Here is a 22,540-nt window from a genome sequence, read left to right as displayed (position 1 = left end):
AAATGGATTTTTTTGTGAACCAAACAAGTAGAAAATTTGTGTTCGACGTCATGTAAAAAATTAATCTCAAAGCCAGTATGTTTTTTCAACAGTGTATTTCCAGAAACTATACATTTTTCTTTCATCTGATCTTTCAATAAGCATTACAATGCAAAATAAATGATAAAAATAGGTTGAGAATGTGAACATTCACTGTGTACTACCGTATCAATAATTGCCAAATTTTCGAAAGTTACCTTGAGTTCTTTAGTTATTGAAAATAATTGTTGTTCTGTAATTTCATCTCTACAAAAATTATCAATAAAAAAATCTATTTAAATCAACAATAACGTAGAATCATAGTTACTTAGAGATTCAGTTACTTGAATTTTGAAAAACAATGATCGCATTATGACCAAGCTCATTAGCTACTCAAGTCATATGTACAACATGAACAAATTCTCTATATCTAGACATATCATAGTAACAATTTTACAAAAAAATATCTACACGTAAAAATATAGTTATTATTTTCTTACAAACATACGTACGCGAGAGAACACGTCGATGTACTCGTATAGATTACAAATATCTTCATTTCATTTCCTCACTATATTTATGTTTATTTTTCTTTTATTCATTTAAACATCAACGAAGCTCCTATGTTGGGAGAAAGTAACTCCAACATTTTATTGCTCGACAGATGTGCATAAATATACCGTCTTAAAGCTTAACGTGTTGTATAGAACAGTAACACCCATATTTTTACATATAATAAATCGTATATAAACACATTTATATCAGTGTATAACTCGCTTTATATTTATTGAATGACAAAGCTGAAATCGACGGAATATTCGTCAGCGAAAAATTTCATTCAAAGATTTCTCGAGGGTTGGAGAATCCTTCCCTTCCCTTCCCTTCATACACTCATTAATAAAATCACGATACTTCTTTTTCATTATTAAAACAAAGGTCTCTCAGCATTCCCTATAAAACTCGTCAATCGTAATTTTTCCGAGAAAACTCATGCGACTCAGGCGAAATAAAAAAAAACTACGCTCAGATACTCTGATTAAATACCGAGTCAATGGGTCTACAAGATTCATTGCATGCAGTTCATATACTCGGCAAAATTTAGAAGCAGTAGAATAACTGATAATCTAAATTTTCCATTGATGATAAATGAAATAATTACATGTAAACAGCTACGAATTTTTCATTAATCAAATAGTATAAATTTCCTGGAAGAAATTTTGGATCAGGCAAACAATTTCCTGAACTAAAGCATTGATTCATTGAATACTTCAGAATTTGAATATTTAAATTGATGAGCACCATTATACTTAAAAAATTTTAAGTGATATGAGTAATTACCAACTTAAAAATTTACGATTAACTATAATTTATGGATATCATTACTCCCGCTCTCAATTTCCTTTCCCTGTATCCATCTTTTAATTCTGAGAGATATAATTCAATATAAATCCATGCAAAAGGTCCACTGAATCGTTACGAGAGATAATTTACATTTTCCCGTTGATGAATCCTGAATTGATGACCTACCCACTCAATTCTTCCTCTGAATCGTTCATGCAAACCCTCAACTCGTTCGTCCCATTCATTTTATTGATTCACAATAAGTCGACTGAATCGGTGAATTTAATCAGTGTCGACGAAAACAGGTTACTTTTAATTTAGCTTGAGTCAAGCAAGTTTTCTCCGGAAAAACCAGATAGATAAATTTTCTAGAGATTTCTGAGATACCCGTATTTTATTAGCAATTGTCGATATGAAATTTTAATAACATTTTTAAACCTCTAAATTCCCTCAACCTGAATCTTTCCTGGCGAATTTTTCGCTAGTTAAAGCGTCATCGTCGAAAGGTGTTTTACGTAAAACCCCCTTCAGAGAAGTGATGCCACAAAAGAAGACGAGGCAGAAGTCCTCGTGCTCAGCATATACAGCAGAGAAAAATCTGTCTTTCGTTTAAAAGCTACTCAAAAGTCCTGAGGATGAAAAATAAGAAGAATGTCATTTCTCTTATTCTCTTGTGATATCACTACTTCGTAATTAATGTAATCCGTCTCCACATTGTTTATAAAAACCTCGCAAACCAAGCATCACACTCTCTCATCAACACTGCCGCGGCTAAAAGTACTAAATAATTCAATTAACCACGATATCTCACACGATTCCATAAAATTCACAATCTGGGAGGAACGAATGCATTTGAGTACACAATAGAGTATAGTGCGGGTATCTCCAACTAAGCTTATGACGTAAACCTAATATAAATTTTTCTATTGTTTTTTTTTTTCAAAAGGACTATGTACAGAATTTGTGTATAATTAACGTAAATAGTTAAGCAACATTATGTTTCCATTATTGGCGTTGGATAATGAAGTCGGTCCAAGGTTGGACTCCTATGTAATTTTTCATGAACCTCATGTAGTCAATTTATGAAAAATATATACTTAAAATCATTACACATGTATAGATTTTTTTTTATTCTGGAGGAGGTATTCAAGTAACCGGGACATTATGAGTTGTGCTAGTTATGGTCTCGGATTAGTACTCTAGGAGGGAGTGGGCCAAGACAGGTACTTTTTTTAAACTCAAGCACTCATCAAAATTCTGATTACATGATATTTTTTTCTTCTTTAGAAAGTATAATTCCCTCTCCTCGCAGTGCGCCTAAATAAAGACCCATTCTGTCCCACCCCGCCTTACAATCGGTGGGAAAATAATTGTTAGGGCCAATTCTCCTACCTTCCAGTCTGTATATAAATTTTAGAAATTTTGTTTGTATCTTTTATCAATTGTAATTGGAATTTCACATTGTTTGTCTCTTGTGCATCTCAAAAGAGTATAATTTCCATTTTTTTTACCGAAATGACGTGTGGCAAGTTTCTTCTCCCCGCGATTAAACAAACTAGAACATAACGACGGAGAAAGAATTTTATAATTTACTGTCATTTCTTTCTATTCATTTTTTTCTGATCTAATATAGTTGAAGTAGTTTGAAGTAGACGATAGAATCCCCTTGAGGTTTCCCTATCGTTCAACCATCAGGTAACAAGGACTTTGAAAGACATTGACAAAGAACGAGTTTGTGAGATTGACATCGATTTCAAATACCTCTAAGCATTTGTCAAGCATCTAGGACAACCTGTGTCTAATTTATTGCATATATTTTATCATTTTTTTCTAATTCCATTGATGCATGATTTCCTTTAAATTACAGTGCTTCAGTATGTTAATTTTTTTTTCTTTTTGGTCCCACGAAATTCCACGATCTACTAATCACATCCTTTTGCTATCTGTATAAAAAAAACTTTCCTCATTTATAATTGTAAAAACAGAGGACTTTCAGAGGCCGAAGTTACGAAAATTTTATCACAAATACTCAATAGAGCATAACAAAAAGCTAATGAATTTTCTTATTGGTGTACCCAGATCATTTAATTTCAATTGCATTTAACACTATATTTTTACCCTCAACTTATTAGTTACTACTAGTCAAATAAATTTTCCAATATGAATGGAAAAATATCCTAAAGAACTCATGAATATGTCAATATCGTGTGTAAACACGTAAAGAATATTAAATTTGACTGATTTTCAGTCCAGATGCTTTGGCAAACGAAAAAAATCGGGAATTTCGGTAGATCGAGCAGATGTACACAGAAACGATGAGATGCGCAGTTGCCTTTGAAACTATTGTTTTTCTACAAGTGTAATGGCTTTCAGCTGTGAACAACAGACTCTCTTCACTCTCAGAGATGCCCGTCATTCCGCGTTAATTTTTTGTCCATGTATTTACCATATCTAATATACAAATTCACATAGAACCGGGGACAAGTGTCCTATTGTAGAGCTGGGACGAGTATTAACTATCCCGATTGGGATGCTTGGCAAGAAACCTTCGAGGCCAAGGGAGAGGCCAGTCGTATTGTCGTGGTACAACTCCACCTACGTTTTTCTCGAAATACTTGAACAGAGGAAACCACCAGAGTCTCGCCAAATAGTTGTTTGGTCCGTATTGCTATGAAAAATATATGAAACGTATGACACGCAGTTCTTGGAATGACGGCTTCTTGGGAGCAGAATTATGAAATTTGTCGTAAATTGATAAACTAGAATAGATCGTTTTCAATTTTTCTTTGCCAAATTACTTCCGTGCATTGTTGCGAAGTGATTTTTTAAATAAATGGGATCTCGCAGTCCATGCGCTTATCTCAGTTCCCCGATTCCTCTCAAAAATATCAAATTGTAATGGAAAAATATTATTTTTGCTTCCTTTTTAAGAATATCGAAGTCATTTGCATATTGACACTAGAAGATTCCCAAAAATTATGATTAAGAATGTTTTTTGAATTATTAAAGCTTAACAGCATTTCAAAAGAGCCTTTTCGATAAGTATTGGACAATAAGTGAATAGAGAAATAAATTATGAATGGGTCATTACCGCGATCATCGATCCTCAACGTGATGAAGGCCAGATGAATTGCCAAATATTCCAATACTCCAAAGATGGGTTATTAATTAAAGAAGGCTCTTTGAAAAGTTTTTCTGAACTTTTTAAACTTACTTTTATGAGGCAATAATGAGCACTCGCGAGGAAAAACTTGGTTGCTCCATCAGCTGTCGCTTGAAGCGGGTCCTCCGAGGAACAGTTGAGGATACAACCGCCTGAAGTGACTTATTGGCAATATAAATTTCAATCAAGTTTTTTGTTGCGAGTGTTCATTATTCCATCATAAAAGTAGACTTGAAAAACTCCAAAAGGTTTTTAAAATTTTGTAAAAGAATTTCCCTTCCACTTAGTGATAACATGCCTTAAAAATTTAATCAAATTTCTGGTAATTTTAACATATAATTTTAATAAATGCATTGGCATGTTCAGGGAAAAAAAATCTATCACTTTAAATAACGAGAAATCATCAATTACATTGTGTGAAATTACCGGAGACATCACTAGCAACGCAATAGATCTAAAACGTTGTAAAAAATTTTTTTAAAAACGAATTTTTCTACTATTAATTAAAAAAAAAATTACAGGAAAATCGAAAAAATTCCATATTTACCTTCAATTGTACATTGTTAGCCATAGTATGGTAAATATACCACAGTCTCGTAGTGACCCAGTAAGCTATAATAACGTCAACAGTATAGTGTCCATGAGCGACTAAAATCATAATAACTCCAATGAAAGATGTTATTCCAACGAGCCAGTGGATCGGTTGACACCGCTTAGGTGAGTCTGAAAAAAATAAAAATATGGGTAAATTCATCAAATTCCCAACTCATCAAATGTCCGTGAAATTTTCGGCATCTTTTACTCACATTCCTTTATAATCAGGTAGCAAAGTACGAGGATAACTGTATGTCCACTGAAAATAAGGTCACCACAGTACGTATGCTTTCCGTTTATCACAAGACCAAAACCAGACATCAGTTGGAGAACGCGTTTTGTGATAATCAGAGGAGTCGTATGATTCGCTTTATCACTACAGTAGTATGTTTTACTAGACATTGGTAAGGCTGTTACGAAGAATGTGATGCTTCTCATCATGTACAGCAATCCCATAACCAAAAATATCCGTCTCACTACGATGAATCTGACGAAAATAAGGAAAACTTTATGATTAATTTTATTCATTGTGACAGATGTCATTATGAAAGGGAGATGATGATATACATAAATCATAATTACGGTTAAATTGTGAAATTATTTTATCTAGTCACCAGGCTTCCAACAAATCCATAAAGAAGATTGACGATTGTTTAATATGGAATTAAAATTGTGTGCTTTATGAAAAATTGCAAGTTTCATACTGCCAAGTATTTACTTCATCGTCGATAACAATAGTATTAATTACTAAATTATGTCAAACTCTGAATGAGTCTATTACAATATTAACAATATATTACGTAAATGCTTTGGATTCTGCTGAATCTAAATATTGGTGGTCATCTCTATTATAAAATCTAGTATACTCACCGGTGTTTGTGAAAGATAATAAGAAGCATAGCTGAATTTGATCCAATAACTATGAGAATTTCAGACACAGTGAGCGCCCAATCTTGTGCATCAATATTATCCAGAACAATATCAGGTAATGGACCATAAATGTTTCTGTCTGGTACTCGATCATGTACCATGGCAAGGGATGTTGTTGTGAGGATAAAGTTGAAAACCAAAAAGAGGAATGCTGCAATGGAAAACGAATTATCAATAATTTGCATGTGAACATAAAAATAAAATGGAAACAATTAAATTAAATTGATTGAAAAACCCCATCGTGCTACACATTTTATATTAGTTAAGTATTCAAAGGAATCATCGACTAGAAAATGAGTTTAATTCACACATACCAATGAGAGTTTTCCATTTCTCTTTGGGAAATCTTGGTTCCTCTCGAAGTGGTGCGGGAATATCCAACTTGACAATACCGCTGCCATTCTCCAAACCTGCCCGAGGATGTCCAATGCTATCTATTTTATCATTTTCATCCTCTTCATAATAATCTGAATTCGAGCCAACACCGCCCCACCTGTCTTTTCCTTTAGTTGGTGCACCAGGAAGTAATGGTTGCCTTTGATAAACGTCACTAGATTGTGCCATTCCACTAGTACTCCCATCAACAGCTGCCTCAACGTCCTTTTCGTGTCCCTCACCGTTAGCCAATGGTCTATCGAAACTTCCGTAATCACTGTGCAATGTTATCGCCTTGTGATCCAATACCATCCTGAAACAACAACAAAAAATAATTATAAATATTAATTAAGCAGACGACATGGATTTTTTTCTCAAAACGTATTCATAACAAATATATTAATTCGCCAAAACATCAATTCTCAACTGATTCTCTAAGGGCTCGTCTTTTTGAAGGAACATATCAACCTTATTAACAATATTGACATTCTCTGGAGAAGCCCAGGGTGATCTAAACGATATTTTATTCGAGTGTCAAATAAACTCAGGCCAAAACTATTAGCAAAACTCGTTAAGTATGCTGCCTTTCCAGTGCACATTAACTGCATATTATCATGCATGCACTTCAGGGCCGTAGTATTTACAAAGAATTCTTCAAGAACAGCCACATGAAAATATAAAGGAATATTAACAGGCAAGAAGGAATGAAGTGGATAAATAAATAATTCAAAGAGAGACTCTGACTGTAAACAGATAAATAATATACGTAACCATGATTCCAAGCTATAAATCCCAGAAGTTGAATTTCTAATGGCTTAATAGAAAAATCAATTCAGGGGGCTTTGCATCTGAATATTTTAGAAATGAGGCTTCAAAATATTTAATTATTTAATTCAATTTTGATTGAGTTTAGAAATCGCGTTGTCATCACCATGGATCTGTTCTTGGCTTCAGGATTACTATCTAATTTCTTGGCGAACTGGTTTTGTTTTTTAATACCAGATGTTTTGGTCTTAGAAATGTTGAAATCATTAGCTCCTTGATATGAGTGAAGCCGGACTTTTGGAGACAATTTTTTCTCAGCGTAGATTGAAGATAATTGATACATGTACTTGTATTGATTTATACATGTATTTTTTTCTTGCCTCGCTCTCCTCAACATCAATTGCACCAGTTCTAAACTCGGATGAAGAATTCGATCAGAATGACTATCTAAATGAATGCATGAATACCGAGGATAGCCTTCGATGCAGTCATTAAAGTATACAGCTCAGCTGAGAATCAGACAATTGCAGTTTCTACGCTGTTTGTCTTTAATTTTAGATATAATGTCAATAGTTGAAGCCCACGTTTATAAAGCTCAAGGAGTTGACTATCGCAGCCATAAATGATTATATAACACTACTTTAAAAAATATAAAATAAACGGCACGAAAATGATAAGTCGCACGTGACAAGGAGAACATTTCAAAAATATTGTGACTTATTGTCATAATATTTAATCGATTCCTTTGAAGCAAAAAAGATATTAAATATTCTGAAATGAGTGGAACTTGCATCAAGTTCTTTGAAAACACGAATCAAGTATACTGCCGGAATTACCATGCTTTATTGGATTGACCAGAATTATCACAACAAATAGACTGTCCGGCTGTATTTACATCACCCAGTGTTGAACTATTTATACAATCGCATTTAAAAGGATTTATCACAAATAGTTGCTGACTTATAATGCTTCATGTCATCATTCATAAACTTCTGCACAGCAGAGATGTCACTAATAACAATGATAAATAAAAATGAGTGAAAAAAAAAACTGATCCAAAATAATTAATAGAAGCAAACTGGATAATTAATTCGTAAATATCTACGGTAACGATTGCGTGAATTATGTATAAGGCTGTGATGATTCGGTATAAGTTCTCCAGTTAGGGATTTCATGTTCAGAATTGGGATATTCATGGGTTCCAGAATTAGAATGGTCCTTGAGAATTACTGAATCACAAGTGCTCGCGTCGGATTACCTCTCACTACGGCTATAGTGTTTCAAATCGAAATTCAGCCATGCGATTTCTGGAATTCAACCTTGATTTGATCAGGCCCAAGTGGATTTGTCGATTTTAAAATCGCGATACTAACGGTCATTATCATTTTATGTTCGATTTTATCAGATATATCAATATGTACGATCACTTCCATTCTCTCATTAACAATTAATTCACTAATCTAATATTAAATTCGCTTATTAATCACTGCACATTTGTTTATGTCAACTCGAATTAATTCGCAATAGACACGAAAATTCCCCTGAACATAACGGAATAAAAATATACATATTTACATACCCATAGTATTCCTCAAATTAAACACAAGTTCATCCGTATTCAGCGTGTTTGGTCTATTTTCTGGTTTGTCAGGAATATCCCGTGTAAAAGAGTCACGACGAATAGATATAAACACCAGACCGGCTCCGTCTTCTCAAGCATACTATTACCGATATAATAGTGATTGAACAGCGTTACCGAAGACCGTGGCAAGCCCCAAGAACGTAGATAATTGACTACGGTAATTGTACGATGAATTCTTTTGTCTTTTAAATCTACTTATCAGTATTTTAACTTTTCCTCGTTTCTTTCCACAATTCATAATGTCTTCTACTGGATATAGATAATGCATTCGAACTAATAAAAATTTACAAAACTAATAAGGAAATAAATAATACTCACGAGGTTGAAGCCAGATGAATATTACATTTATTTATAAGTCATGAGCAAACTCTTTCGCATGATTATTTGGCACTTAAAACCTCGAAAAAAATTCAAATTGATTTTTTTTGCTGTTGAATGTTTGCTTTTTTCCCCTTCCCTGAGAAGATACATTTTTTAAATCATCCGATAAATACCCACACGCACCTGAGACGGATTATAGACTTAATAAATAATGCCAGGTATAATAGAGCAAGATTTTTCGCATTAAGATTAGAATAAAAATGGAAGAGAAAAACGACACATTATGATTACAACTACCATCAGGATCTAAAAATACGAGCTGCAAAAGAAGAAGAATAATGGAAAGGCACTATTCACTTCCGCAACAAGCAGAAAAATAACGACACACATTGGTTTTTCCCCGTACGACCGTAGGCCTTCGGAATAAAATGACTGAATCATTCCATTTATCACATGAAACATCCGCAAAAAGGACTATTTAAAGTATTGTTCCCCCGTCGTAAAAAATCATTAAAAAAATGGGAAAATACGAAGTCGTATATCCGCTGTACTTACGAATCGCCGGGGAAGACAGGCGGGATTCGTTGCATGGTTGCGAAAAATAAAAATTGCAACCGATTTCATAAAGTGCATTGGACGTATCTCTCAAGCATCAACTCTGGCTTCTCAACAAACGTATAACACACATTGCACCCACTTCGCGATGAGAATTCATCCTTTCGAAATTACTTAAACCGATGGAAGACTCGTGATGAAGGTCACCACACTCATGTATGGCACATATGTTGTGCAGCTAAGGCGTAAAAAAAATCAGTAATGACAGAAATAATAAACTTGGTAAACTTTGACGGAATGTCAGCAGACGCGAGCTGTTGACAATGCTCATGCAGACTCGACGATACACTAACAACCGCGAACAAGTCGCGCGGTCAGTCTGGCTTGGTTGGCGGCCTCTAGCCTTATCTCATGCTTACGACATCGGAAAGGTACCCGATTTGGTACGAACACCCCACCTCTCTCGTTTTACCTATTTAAATCGAGGATACTCCGTCCTCTCTAAGTAGTGGAATGGAGGAGATCAACTGCTGGACAATTAAAGGATTTTTGAGTGTCATATGATTGGGCGTATTCAGGTATATTAAAGGAATGACCTAAACGACAGGATGACAATGTTCATATGGTCAAGAATATTTTAATTTGCTGAAAAATAGCATTTGAATAAACAAATATCGAACCGGTGAATAATTCGAGTGAGGAATAATTGAATGCAGACAAACTCCTAATTTTTGGACCGTCTGGGTCGCATCCTTGGCTGTATTAAATTCTGATCATTAGCAAAAAATATTGACGATATGATTATACGCCAGACTATGATTACAAGGTGAGGTAATCAGTAAAATTTACATCGTTTTATTCACGTGCATTTTTTTCTGAAATTAAATGTTTTAGTACTTTCGTAGTTGACTATTAAAAAATCCAGTCGAGCCCATTTGACCTCAAAATTTCTGAACAGTTTGCAATGATTTTATTATCAAAAGCTTGCAGATCTGAATTTAAATCTCGATGGGAAATCGGGAAAAATGACTTAAAGATTGCGATTTGTAAAAATTAATTTAACAAAAGCACATAACAAAGAACAAAGAGATCATTAAAGAAATGAGTTAAATGGTACCGAAACCTCTGATACACCGAATAATATTATTGACGAGGAGACACAAACAGGGATTTTTCATTTGATTATTTACGGGATATTCAACGAAAGCTGAACGTTGAAATGCGGCACAAAGAAATTACGAGAATTAAGTGCTAATGATTTTTTAATAACTCCGTATTTCACGCGAGCCTAGAGCTTTCAGGCCATTTTTCATTCTCCATCGTATCCGTTTCCAATTCGTGAGCTCTGGTTCAACAAAGTTTGAATGGAATTCATCGATGATGTGGGGGAGGAGAATATTTTATTGTAAATTGTGAATACCCACAGAATTTCTTTCCCATCCGGACGAAGCAAACACAAAAAATGATACTACGGAATTGTTGTATTCGACCCATCAAATTTTTCTAATCAATATACGTGAAACCCATCACCATTTAGTAATTAATTTAACAATAAACCTAATTTGATAGTGAATCCGGGTTATCTCCTCCTGATGCGCATTAAGAAAAAAATAATTCTAACAGAATTTAAGTGAATTTAAATGTCTACCTATCTGTTACACATTTGTTCGATACATAAGCAAAGTCATTTGACATTTTTCAATACTTGATTTGATTGCAACAAACTCGGGAAAAGATAACGAAAATCAAAAGTGACATAATTACGAAAATTTACATTCAATCTTAACTTAATTCCATCAACCAATTAAATTAGTTTTAATCCCGTATTACAATATAGACATTTAGGACATAATTGCAGAAAACGGACAATTTTACCGCTTCGTAAATAAAATTATGAAAGAAATTAATATAATTTTCCTGACCAATGAATAGTAAAACATCGAAATCATTTCTCGCCAACGTTGTGTTAGGTGTTATCAAATAGAAGAGAAATCATCGTCTTCATAATTCAATAAGGTTGGGTGAACGCATTAACTGTCCTATCGCCCTCAATCAATCTCCCCTCAATATCGAATGAGAGAGAAAATATAGATTTTTCGTGTATTTTTAGTGTAGTAGATGTTTAAAAAACAGATAAACCAGAATTTTTCGGTGAGTTCATCATGAATAGTTTATTACTACTGGCCTGACTTACAACACCTGCCAGTGAATACAGGTGTCTCCCCCCCCCTCCCCCCTGAAAAATTTTCGCCTCCCGCCGAACATATGGATTATTATAGAGCAAACATTCACACGACCTCTAGGTCCGTACGAATGATGAAATGAAAAATTAAACGCGACACTTTTACTGTGCACACTGAATTCAGTGAATGTTGGCGACACAAAAGGGAATGAGATTTTCTCTAGAGAAAAAATTGCGTTGAAGTGCATTACTGATGCATCCGCATCAGTATCAGCCTGCCAATGTTCCCCAGGAGACCGTCAGATTTTTACTCATATCAACTTATCAGCTGGTGTCATACATTATGATTCATGAATGCGAATGACTTACTACGATTCCACCGACTTTTGTCCAGAACATGAATTTAGTAACTTTCGAATCGTACTTGTAGACCAGAGATAAATAATTCATTAAAAGTGATAAGCCATCCCCACACATTCCATTCTATGAGAGCCGCTTAAATCAGTAAATAAAGTCACTCTTATACGAAGTTCAACGAACAATCGACCTTTGTTTTCCTCAAGTTTGCAAATGGTTATCTAAATTGAACATCGATAGCCCCTTGCGAGTGACTCAGAGTATCTGCTTACCGAAGAATTGTTTTACGGTATTATGATTCATCGGTCTTTGAGGGGAAAAAAAATGCAAGGAAATATTTGCATAGAAAAAAATAGTATCAAAGTTTCATATTATTTACTGGGTAGTATCTGGCGAAGCCACATTGTCATGATATTGAATGGTGAATAGTTAATAAAATTGAGATAATTGTTTATCACTGAAAGGGGTGGATAACTGAGCAGAAATAAGCAAGTGGCAAACAAATAAATTCTAAATAATAAAAATTGGTAACAGAATTATATGTTTCGCCTCAAGTATTATTGCGCTGAAATATTTTTTTACTATATTTTCTCTCGCGAATTTCACCTCGCACTTTTTTAAATTGTACTTCCATATTTTCTTTGCTCATTTCTAGATTATGTCAATAGCCTTCATATGCATATTCTGAAAAATAACGAACAGTTTTCATAACTAATTTATAAGTAATCATATCTTAACCATAAACATCGTCTGCGTGGAATTCTAACCAATTTGTTCATTTAAAAAATTTCGAACATTTAATATATCCAACAGTGGTTTTATAATAAATGAGGACACTTTAACTTAATAGCAAAATGTTCTTGACCAAGTCCTCACGCAAATGTAATCCGAACATGAGGGTAATGAACTAATTCTACAATTTCCCAACAGGGTTTATAGATCACAAAGAATTATGCAAAAAGGTGAAAAATCACAGTTTTAACTAATTTATCGCATATTCGCCAGAGTAACAACATGTGTCTGGTATTGATTAGTCCATAGCCTACTAGTTTGATACAAATGTTATCAAAAAACAGAGGACAGACCCACTAGAAAAAAAACCAGTGCCTAGATGGATAAACAAATACACACAAGAACACAAGATAATAAAAGCTTCTAAATCCAAGATAAACTCAACATTTTCTACGCAATACTTCAGCAATACGTTTATTCGCACCCACTCAGCCAGCCAGCACATGAGAATCAATTACCACTGGATTTGCACACAGTAACTATTGAAAAATAGACATGACAATTGTCTCAACAGATTGAGATATGTATATGCGGGTACCAAAACCTCAATTTCTCCCCCATCACGACACCAGTGAATGAGTCAAATTCGATTAAACTCTAAATGAGAATAACTCCAATTGAGAGAGCACTATTCATCACATGAGTCATTGTATTAAATCATTCAAAAAGCACAACTCCCTTAAATCTATACCCACTGACAACGCCATGAATTTTTCAATGAAATACTTATATCAATACCTGTTCATTAGGCTTCTCCATACCTTGTTAACGCCGAGGGCAATTCAACCTTGACAGGTAACCTTAATTTATGCATTTATGTATTTTTATTTTTTTTAAATATATACACGCACTACTCAACAAATATCTCATGCTAAACTTCACTATTCAAACATCACGATATTTTGATGTACAAAAAATGATATCCGTCGCTGTTAAATGCTGAGTAAAATGACAATTAAAACGACAACATAACCAATTGCAAATATTACACGTTCGCGTACTCCTATCAGCAATTACTATTATTATTATTGTCTCACAAAGGCACTTTGTTGCTAATTTCACTGACGCACCGACTGTAAACTCTCTTATTTTTAGAGACACGGGAGGCAGAACAGATGAGAACAAAAAATAAACACTAACCGAATATATAAAAAAAAAAATGCTTTGATTTAATAATAATCGAGGGATGATCGTCGATTCTCCATAATCCTCAGTTTACATGTGGATGTGACTAGATCATAAATCAGATCTATTACGCAAACTCAAAGCTCAACAGCTCCAACTTGTAACGTATTAGCAGCATCACGAAGCGTTTTGTCTCGCGAATGTGACCGTTGGTGTCTTGCGTGGAGAGATATCGCGAATACGTTTTATCACATTATTTCCGGCGGCACTGTTAAATTTACTATCAGAGCACAGGAGATACAAAACACAACGAGTTAATGGCCTGATACTGTGAATCCAGGGGATAAAATCCCGGGACTGTCGACTGAATGACAGTGCTGTGGAGTTTTTTTTTAAATCACAGTTCAGAAATTAACACTCATAGTTGTGATAGACGGACTGTGTCCCATGAACAACCACCCTCTTTTCAAGCGGTCCTCGGTGCTCGTGCACTCACGGAACATTCGTACCAATTCCCGTGGAAATTTTTATTGGTGGGCGCTAGGGATTATTGACGCCGCGGAGAAAACACTAGGACCTGGCGGGAGCGTTCAAATTCCCACTAGACTATAAAACAGTCTGTCGACTCATTTCCAATGAGGGAAATTGTGAGATTTCCCTTCAGTTCTAAGATGAAAAAGGTCTATCAAACGCTGGACGATTTTTATAAATTAAGTGTTTCATCCTCCCGTTACTGCATTGACAAGGGTCTGGGGGGATTAACTTATGCATTCAAACATGAATTGAAATACTCTAGTGTCGTTAGAATTGTTGCTCCTTACCTCAACAAAGCCTTCCGCCAGCAGTAATCAGTTTCTATAACAAGCAGCTGCAATTTCATTATATATGTGGATGTTGCTCCGGACATGGAAGAGCTTTACAATGATAAATTCCCCGACAAATTGTTGTTCTTAGTATTTAATAAATCATCGGCATTCCTTGTTCAACGTTTCACCATTATCCTTGACTATTATTGATTCATAATTGTGACTGTATTGTCGTGATTGCTGGAATAATTTTTAAATGCAAGACAGTTTAATTCATATTGTCAACATCAACTGAGATTTTGAAATAATGAAAAGCATGAATCAACCCCTCAGGAAGGGGCCATCCACTGACTCGATATAAGGGCTGTTGGCACAAATAACTTTAAACTATTATAAAAATATCACACAGATATTAAAAGCTAGGTAATCCGTTACTGCTGAATACAACCGTGAACTTGAAGATTAGCGTGCAGGATAACAATGACATGTCATTTTTTTTTGGTGCTCAAAAAGGATTCTACGGAGTGAACTTTTGCTAAGGAATCCGCTGGTGTGGATTCACTACTGAGGACTGGAAAAATAAAGGGGTCTCAGGGCCGTCAGATGGACGAGGATCAAAAGCGCAAGCGCTCCCTCATGGATCGCCTTGTTACAAGAAAATGTAGAACCATGAAGAGCCTGTGTTTGTTCCAAAAAGTATGGTGACGTCACTGCCCCGTCCATTCACAAATATTCCATAAATCTATGGCTGGGTAACGGCCAAGGACCCGAGTCGTATCTGGCGAACAACACGTAGCTTCATTAATTCATGAGGAATTTCATCAATGCCATTAATGCGTATCATTATAATCTTGGGAAAGCATTAAGAATGCTTATCAAAAACACATTCAGTTAAAGCAATTGTTTTCAATTAACAAAGAGTGTTGCTTCTGATTCTTATCAATACTAATGTTGACTTCCGCATGAAATCATTGAAATTGTGCACTCGTTTGATTGTTTAAATTTATTAAGACTTCATGTAGAAGGGTCTGAAACTTGAAACTGCGAAGTTTGACCTTTCTGTTGAGAGGAGTAAAATAATTTTTTATTAATGTGAAATGCTGCACAGATTATCATTATTAATGTAAATTGACTCGGTGTTCATTTAACGTTCAATTGATACAAGAATTTTTGACAAATAGTCATTGATTCTGGATTGTTTGTATTAAATTATGGAAATTTCCTCAAGCACCTTTGGAGTTCTAAAAATAACAAAAAAAAATACCAATATAGGTACGTCTACGTCATTCATAGGTTCTTCATCTCTACAAACGATGATTTCATCTGATGACGTCTATTCCAGCAGTTCGAAGACTTCACTGTCTGCTGATTCATCATTGAATTTTAAGGCAGCGCGCCATCCATTGCTATCAACATTACAGCTTTACATCCTGAATTTTCCCTTCACCTCTGCCCAAAATTTCGTGACTAAAATAAAGAAGAAAGAAATCATTGGAAAATACTTCCACGATGCAAATGATTGCAGAAGTGAGGGAAATTTATGCTCACAAACTTTTCATACTCTCAAATCCAGGATTTTTTCCATGTTACCCCCACTGACTCAGCAGCTGCGTATCTTCTATGCAATTGTGTGACCCAGACAAAGACTTGTGCAACCGTATTGCAGCAAACGTTACGCGCACACAAGTTCCACGAAAAAATAGTACGTCATCACTTCTTGTGTATGTACAGTACAGTATTCAATACTCTAGCCAATTAGTGAGTTTTCCGGTGAGGTGACTGTGACGTGTGAGCCTGTATTGATACCCATTCCATTATTTTTTTCACTCAGTGTGTAACAGGTTCTTTCTGTACTACTTCAGTCAGTATAATACTGCCTGTTCACCTTGACAAACAGCAAAATTGACCACTAGTTTTCCAGCACGCTACCAAATATCGTGTGGTGCAACTCACAGCCGTTGGAAGGACTTGGAAGCGTAATTGTTATTTGATTATCGTTAAGCTCGACTTTATTCCATCGAAAATAACCACGAGGATTTATTATTTTTAAAGCTGTCTCAGAAACTCATTTCGGTTATCCCGTTGACGTGACTCACGTGATTGCAAATAGAAATATTGGTTTGGACATTGTCCTTTACATCAACTCCTCAAGATGAGCTACGGATATCAGGTGAGTAATAGTAATAGGAAGAAATTTATCTGCACGTTTTTCGCTAATGAAATTAATTAATAAAAAATGCGGAATAAAATTGTGAAGCTGAAGCTAGACTTCTTTGTTAATAATTTTAGTAGTTTACGGTTATCGATTTAGGATCCAAGTTTTTGGAGAATATTCCGCACTCTTTTCTATTGTTTAACCGGTCTTCTTCCTTTTTATCATTAGTTGTGTGACTCACTTTCGCTTGGATAGAATGAGGAACAATTTGCACCCGAACTTTGAAGGTTACTATGATTAAAGAAGATAAATTAATTCGTCATAACTTTTTTCCAATACCCGCGAACGTTTCTGTCTCTTTGGAAATCTTCAAATTTTCTAACAATTCCTTAAATTCCTTCGGAAGATGGACTCCCTCGGAATTCCAACAGAATTCTCTATTTTTCTAGTTATTTCTATAATCCATCGAAAGCCTCACATTTTCTAGAGCCGTCCAACTTCCTAGAAAACCCGAAACATTTTCAACCACTCGAGACTATTCTGAATTATCGGAGAAAAACCCTCCATTATTTAGACTTTTCCTCCTCGCTTACTGAGCCATGCACCGCAGTGCAGTGAATTATATCCTAAACCCAGCAGGAGACCCTGAGCTATTCAGACGTAGAAATGCAATCGACATGCCACAGATTTATGATATCTAAAGAAAAACCTCTAAACGAAAGTCTCCAACTTGAATTCAATCCCAAAATACGAATCGGAAACCGACCCCTGAACAAAATTTCCTAAAATCTGTTGCTTCACTGCAAAATGGTAGAACTGTAGATTGATTGACTTTACTTTGCATGTGATCTAAGGGTCCTCCAGTAATGCCGTTTCCGGGAAAAAAGCCACCAACAAGTTTCGGCGTGCCACCCGGCACACCCTCTGCCCCCAGTGCTATGCCTCATCCTGATACTAACTATGGCTTTAATGCACCTCCCACTAGTTTTGGCATGCCACAGCCTTACTCTCCATACTCATCTACTCCATATCCATCACAGCCATCTCCATATGCTCCTCCACAACCATCTCCATACCCTCAGCCGAGCGGATATTCCCAACAGTCATCTCCATACCCACAGCCTCAGCCAGCAGGATATGTTCAGCAGCCTTCTCCTTATCCTGGTCAGCCCTCCCCTTATCCTCAGCAAGCCCCTCACCCATCCCCCTACCCTCAACAACCCTCGCAGTATCCTCAACAATCCTCTCACTATCCCTCCCTCCAACCCGAACAACCAGCTTATCCACCAAGAAGCATGAATCCTTACCCGCAAAGTGCCAATTCGCAATCATCAAACAGCATTTATCGCGGTGGGGCCTACCCTAGGGGGCAGAGGCCAGAAGGTCAATCTCAACCTGCCTATGATACCAAGTACAATTCAATGCCTTACCACACTGCCCCAGCCCCCCGGAAGGCTCCATTCGCAAGAAAGGTGAGAAAGATTGATCGTTTTGAAATTATTATCATTAATGGTTTCTCTGAGCATTTAATAGATAAATAAAGCTGAAGTTATGATGATGAGAAAGAAATATTTGTCAAGCATTTAGTAGGTAGTCTAGGTGGAACTAACTACTAAGGGAGAGGTGAAACAAGGTAGTCCACCTGTAGTGTCACCTCATTTTGAAGAGAAAAAATATGGAAGAATTTACATGACCATTTGTCATTAGGGGAAGTGATAGAGGGAAACATCAGCACCCCCTCGCTTTCATGAATTATTTTGCGGCGAAGGAGTCATTATCTTTTCTGAGATCAAAGATATTTATCAAGTAATCACTCTCAACACGAGGAGAATGGACTCATTATAGCTCTTTGAGTACTAACGGAAATAAGTTCATTCCGGTCTTCTGTAGTGATAGCGATATCTATTCGTTATCAGTATTAATCAATCTTGATTCATTACAGCTGACCCCTACAGTCGTCCCATACTCCGATTTCGATCCTCGCACTGATGCGGAAATCTTACGAAAAGCGATGAAGGGCTTCGGCACTGACGAGAAAGCTATCATCAATGTTCTTGCAAATCGGAATAATATTCAACGACAAGAAATTGAGAAGCAGTTTAAAACGCTTTATGGAAAGGTATGGATTCAGTAACAAGCGTCGACGGACGTTTCACGTCCGGAATTACGACTCTTTGATTACAGCACAAAAAATATTGTGCGATATACAGCTGTGGAGAACGTTTCTGCCTCATATAATTGTATTGCCTGGTGATTTGCGATTTTTCCTGTCTCTCTTCTGGAGGCAGAGATCATTTTCAACATCATTTGAACTTGTTGCATTGATGGCAAATGCGTGATTCATCGCAAAACGTTAATGTCGTCGTTGAATTTCATATTCACCAGAAACGTTCCTCACGGTCTAGTGTCGAAAGATACTGTTTTCCATTTAAAAGATTTTGAATGAATTTTTTGACATTTATGTGAGTCTTTTTCCATTTCTACAGGATTTGAAGTCAGATCTGAAGTCAGAACTCTCCGGCAATTTTGAGGCTCTCATTATTGCTATGATAACTCCTCTTCCTGAATATTATGCTAAAGAACTTCACGAGGCAATGTCTGGCATTGGAACTGAAGAATGTGTATTGATTGAGGTCATGTGTACCATGTCAAACCATGAAATTCGAGTAATTGGACAGGTGTACGAAATGAGTAAGCAAATTGACTTTACAAAGAATATCTAAGAATCCAAACAAGATAGTAAAATTTTCGTTATGGCCTTTTGTTTTCATTTTGCGTCGCAATAAACTTTATGACAGGAATTTTTCTGTCTTGAGGATAATTCAGGCAAAATGCAGCCTAGGGATTAATGAGTCATGTGGTGATAATTGGGCATCAAGGCTTCCCTGCCTTTGAAGTAGAAATTCCTTCAGATTTCAAGATGTTTAACTTTCGCAACAGATTTTTCATAAATTCCATTAATTTTTTCAGAATACGGCAGGTCATTGGAGGATGATCTCCGTAATGATACATCTGGTAACTTCAAGCGTCTGATGGTTTCACTGTCTTGCGGTAATCGAGACGAGACTTTCGACGTTAATCCAGCGGCTGCAGCTGAGGATGCCCGGAGACTTCTACAAGCAGGTGACAGCTTTATCTTTTAACTTTTTTTGGTTGCTATTTGCTTTTCAGTACATGAAAATCAATGTCTGTATTATCAGAAATTATCTTCCAATACAACTGGTAATTATCTAACTTATCAGTATCACGATATCGCGCGGAAGAATAACTGTTCTCAGTAGAGGACTACCATTGCCAAATATTGAGTGACTAGAGAAAACAAGCTTGAAATTTTTCAATTCTCCAAAATGATAGTAACTCTCTAGTTGTCGTTTTTTTAAATAGCCATAACAATTGGCCAGCGTGAATGTCAAATGAACTTTCTTGAACCTGAAAAATTGAAAACAAATCATCCCAGCACTTCTTGATGTATATAATCATTCCTAGGTGAATTACGCTTTGGTACTGATGAATCAATTTTCAACGAAATACTGGTGCAGCGCAACATCCCCCAGTTGATACAAATATTCCAGGAATATCACAATATAACTGGACATACGATTCGAGATGCCATTGAAAATGAATTTACTGGTGACATAAAGAAAGGACTTCTCGCTATTGGTAAATATCTATCCTGATATCAACATTTCAATCAAAATTACATGTGATTGATCTTTCAATCCCCTGATCGTTGGATTTCCAGTCAAATGCGTTGAGAACCGAGCGCAATTTTTTGCTGAACAACTCTACAAAAGTATGAAGGGAATGGGAACAGATGACCGACGTCTCATCCGTTTAATTGTCACTCGATCTGAAATCGATATGGGAGAAATAAAGCAAGAATTCAGTCGCACGTATGGAAAATCTCTGGAGGATTTCATATCCGTGAGTTGAAAATATTCCACCTATACAGATGATTTGAGAATAAATCTATAATTATTTTCTTTGTCTACGCAGGATGATTGTTCAGGGCACTACAAGAAGTGTCTGTTGGCATTGATCTCATAGGAGATTACACAATGGACTCTGCGTCTCAGGAATGGCATTTGTTAATTTGATAGATCGCCAAAATTCTCAGAGAGGAAACCATCGACATAAATAATGGTCATTTTTGCATGTAAAAACTTTACGTTCTAAGTTGTCAATGAATATTTTCTTAAAACATTAAAAATTTCCAACATTATATCTCAATAATGAATATCCGCCCAACTGATAAAGGCTTTCAGGTTGGTCTGAATGGTATTCGCCAATACGCAGTGAATAATATATTTTTGAAAAAAATATTCCATAAAGAACACAGATGAAATCGTTTGACAAACGCGCTGATAGAATAAACAATCGTTCAACAATGGAAAAAACGTATTCTATTAAATTGGGGCTGGCGTCATGTATGATTTTTGCATGTGTTATTACAGAAATCTTCATAAATTTTATATTTTATTATCATCCATTTACTGTTATATTATCTGGATATTCTATGCATACTGTTTTAAATCTCGATGTAATGAAAAACATAGTACAATACAATACAATAAAATTACCTTAGATGATTTTTTTGATTCGTTATTTGCATATGATAGTTGAAGTGAAATAATAATTTTCCAAAGTGTCGTAATAATTTTAAATTATTGCCAAAATCTAACAAAATCGTAATATTGGTTCGAAATTTTTTGCAATTTTTCGGCTTCTGGGCCTCCTAGAAGCCACTTACAAATACCCCACATGCATGACGAATCCGCTTGCAGTACACAGAGATCGCTACTTACAAAACCTAGACATGAGGGTTCCACCCGTAGCACAAAGAGGTCACTCCACATATTATTTATTTAAAAATAAATGAGAAACTAAAGAAACATTTTAAGATCAGTACAAACGGGTGTAAAACGGGGATAGAGCAGATGACGCAGAATGCCATTTGCTCTATCCCCCACCTGCGATTTCCATCCCCACTCCTCGGTTTCTATGGTAAATTGGATGCCTTTGGTGCCTTTTTGATAATATCCTTGAGGACATTTATACTTTCCCGTCGCTTTCTTTCCCTTGCACAAAGCATGCGACCGAAATATGGTATAAAATTATTCGGTGTTTCTTGGTTATTCGTTTGCAGAAATTCTGCACGGATTTTAATCGAGAGCAAAAAAAAATTCATCTCGAAAAGAGAAAAATGGCCAAAATGTTTAAAATGTAATTTGCAGTCCTATAATTTTAAAAACAGATAGTGAATTAAATTCTATGTATTTTTTCATTATTGTATGTATATAGCTAAGATAATCACTTCATTCTAATCTTTATAATATACTAAATGGAAACAAATTATTGTTTTTTCTTTATTTTTTCTGCCAATGCGCACAAAAACCTTGGCGCATTCAAATCTTCAAAC

General features: G+C 35.6%; 2 protein-coding genes and 1 long non-coding RNA gene across 10 annotated transcripts; 1 reads left to right on the top strand and 2 right to left on the bottom strand.

Moving 5' to 3' along the window:
* Window positions 1-78: 78 nt before the first annotated feature.
* On the bottom strand, window positions 79-15,531 carry LOC135172526 (phosphatidylcholine:ceramide cholinephosphotransferase 2-like). Of its 7 annotated transcripts, none has more exons than XM_064138569.1 (6): window positions 14,982-15,531; window positions 6,361-6,734; window positions 5,987-6,197; window positions 5,329-5,603; window positions 5,070-5,245; window positions 79-4,027 (listed from the first exon to the last, which is right to left on the bottom strand). In XM_064138569.1, exons 1-6 carry the CDS (start codon window positions 15,065-15,067, stop codon window positions 3,872-3,874), a joined length of 1,278 nt encoding a protein of 425 aa, XP_063994639.1. In that variant the 5' UTR covers window positions 15,068-15,531; the 3' UTR covers window positions 79-3,871. The 7 variants fall into 7 exon arrangements, with proteins under 7 accessions (XP_063994639.1, XP_063994640.1, XP_063994642.1 ...); XM_064138570.1 differs by lacking the exon at window positions 14,982-15,531 and adding an exon at window positions 13,797-14,636; XM_064138572.1 differs by lacking the exon at window positions 14,982-15,531 and adding an exon at window positions 13,774-14,635.
* A 423-nt stretch (window positions 15,532-15,954) lies between these two features.
* LOC135172528 (uncharacterized) lies at window positions 15,955-16,653 on the bottom strand. The gene is made up of 2 exons (XR_010301119.1): window positions 16,515-16,653; window positions 15,955-16,433 (listed from the first exon to the last, which is right to left on the bottom strand). It is a non-coding gene; the product is annotated as an uncharacterized LOC135172528 (long non-coding RNA).
* A 359-nt stretch (window positions 16,654-17,012) lies between these two features.
* LOC135172525 (annexin B9-like) lies at window positions 17,013-21,710 on the top strand. 2 transcript variants are annotated; one of them, XM_064138567.1, is made up of 8 exons: window positions 17,019-17,136; window positions 17,976-18,593; window positions 19,064-19,240; window positions 19,608-19,812; window positions 20,092-20,244; window positions 20,608-20,781; window positions 20,864-21,045; window positions 21,118-21,710. In XM_064138567.1, exons 1-8 carry the CDS (start codon window positions 17,119-17,121, stop codon window positions 21,166-21,168), a joined length of 1,578 nt encoding a protein of 525 aa, XP_063994637.1. In that variant the 5' UTR covers window positions 17,019-17,118; the 3' UTR covers window positions 21,169-21,710. The 2 variants fall into 2 exon arrangements, with proteins under 2 accessions (XP_063994638.1, XP_063994637.1); XM_064138568.1 differs by lacking the exon at window positions 17,976-18,593 and having other exon boundaries at window positions 17,013-17,136.
* Window positions 21,711-22,540: the final 830 nt, after the last annotated feature.

This window comes from Diachasmimorpha longicaudata, chromosome 2 (genome assembly GCF_034640455.1).
Source record: "Diachasmimorpha longicaudata isolate KC_UGA_2023 chromosome 2, iyDiaLong2, whole genome shotgun sequence".
NCBI lineage: Eukaryota > Metazoa > Arthropoda > Insecta > Hymenoptera > Braconidae > Diachasmimorpha > Diachasmimorpha longicaudata.
The sequence above is the reverse complement of the archived record's forward strand: the minus strand, read 5'-3'. Positions and strand labels throughout refer to the sequence as shown.

Excerpts from the sequence above, each read along its gene's own strand:
- LOC135172525 (XM_064138567.1), top strand. Across the intron at positions 20,245-20,607 it reads CCGGAGACTTCTACAAGCAG|GTGAATTACGCTTTGGTACT; the intron begins GTGACAGCTTTA and ends AATCATTCCTAG. Across the intron at positions 20,782-20,863 it reads GAAAGGACTTCTCGCTATTG|TCAAATGCGTTGAGAACCGA; the intron begins GTAAATATCTAT and ends TTGGATTTCCAG.
- LOC135172526 (XM_064138569.1), bottom strand. The coding sequence starts at position 15,067 with ATGTCCGGAGCAACATCCACATATATAATGAAATTGCAGCTGCTTGTT. Across the intron at positions 6,735-14,981 it reads TGGCGGAAGGCTTTGTTGAG|GATGGTATTGGATCACAAGG; the intron begins GTAAGGAGCAAC and ends TTGTTGTTTCAG. Across the intron at positions 4,028-5,069 it reads CTAACAATGTACAATTGAAG|CAATACGGACCAAACAACTA; the intron begins GTAAATATGGAA and ends TATTTTTCATAG.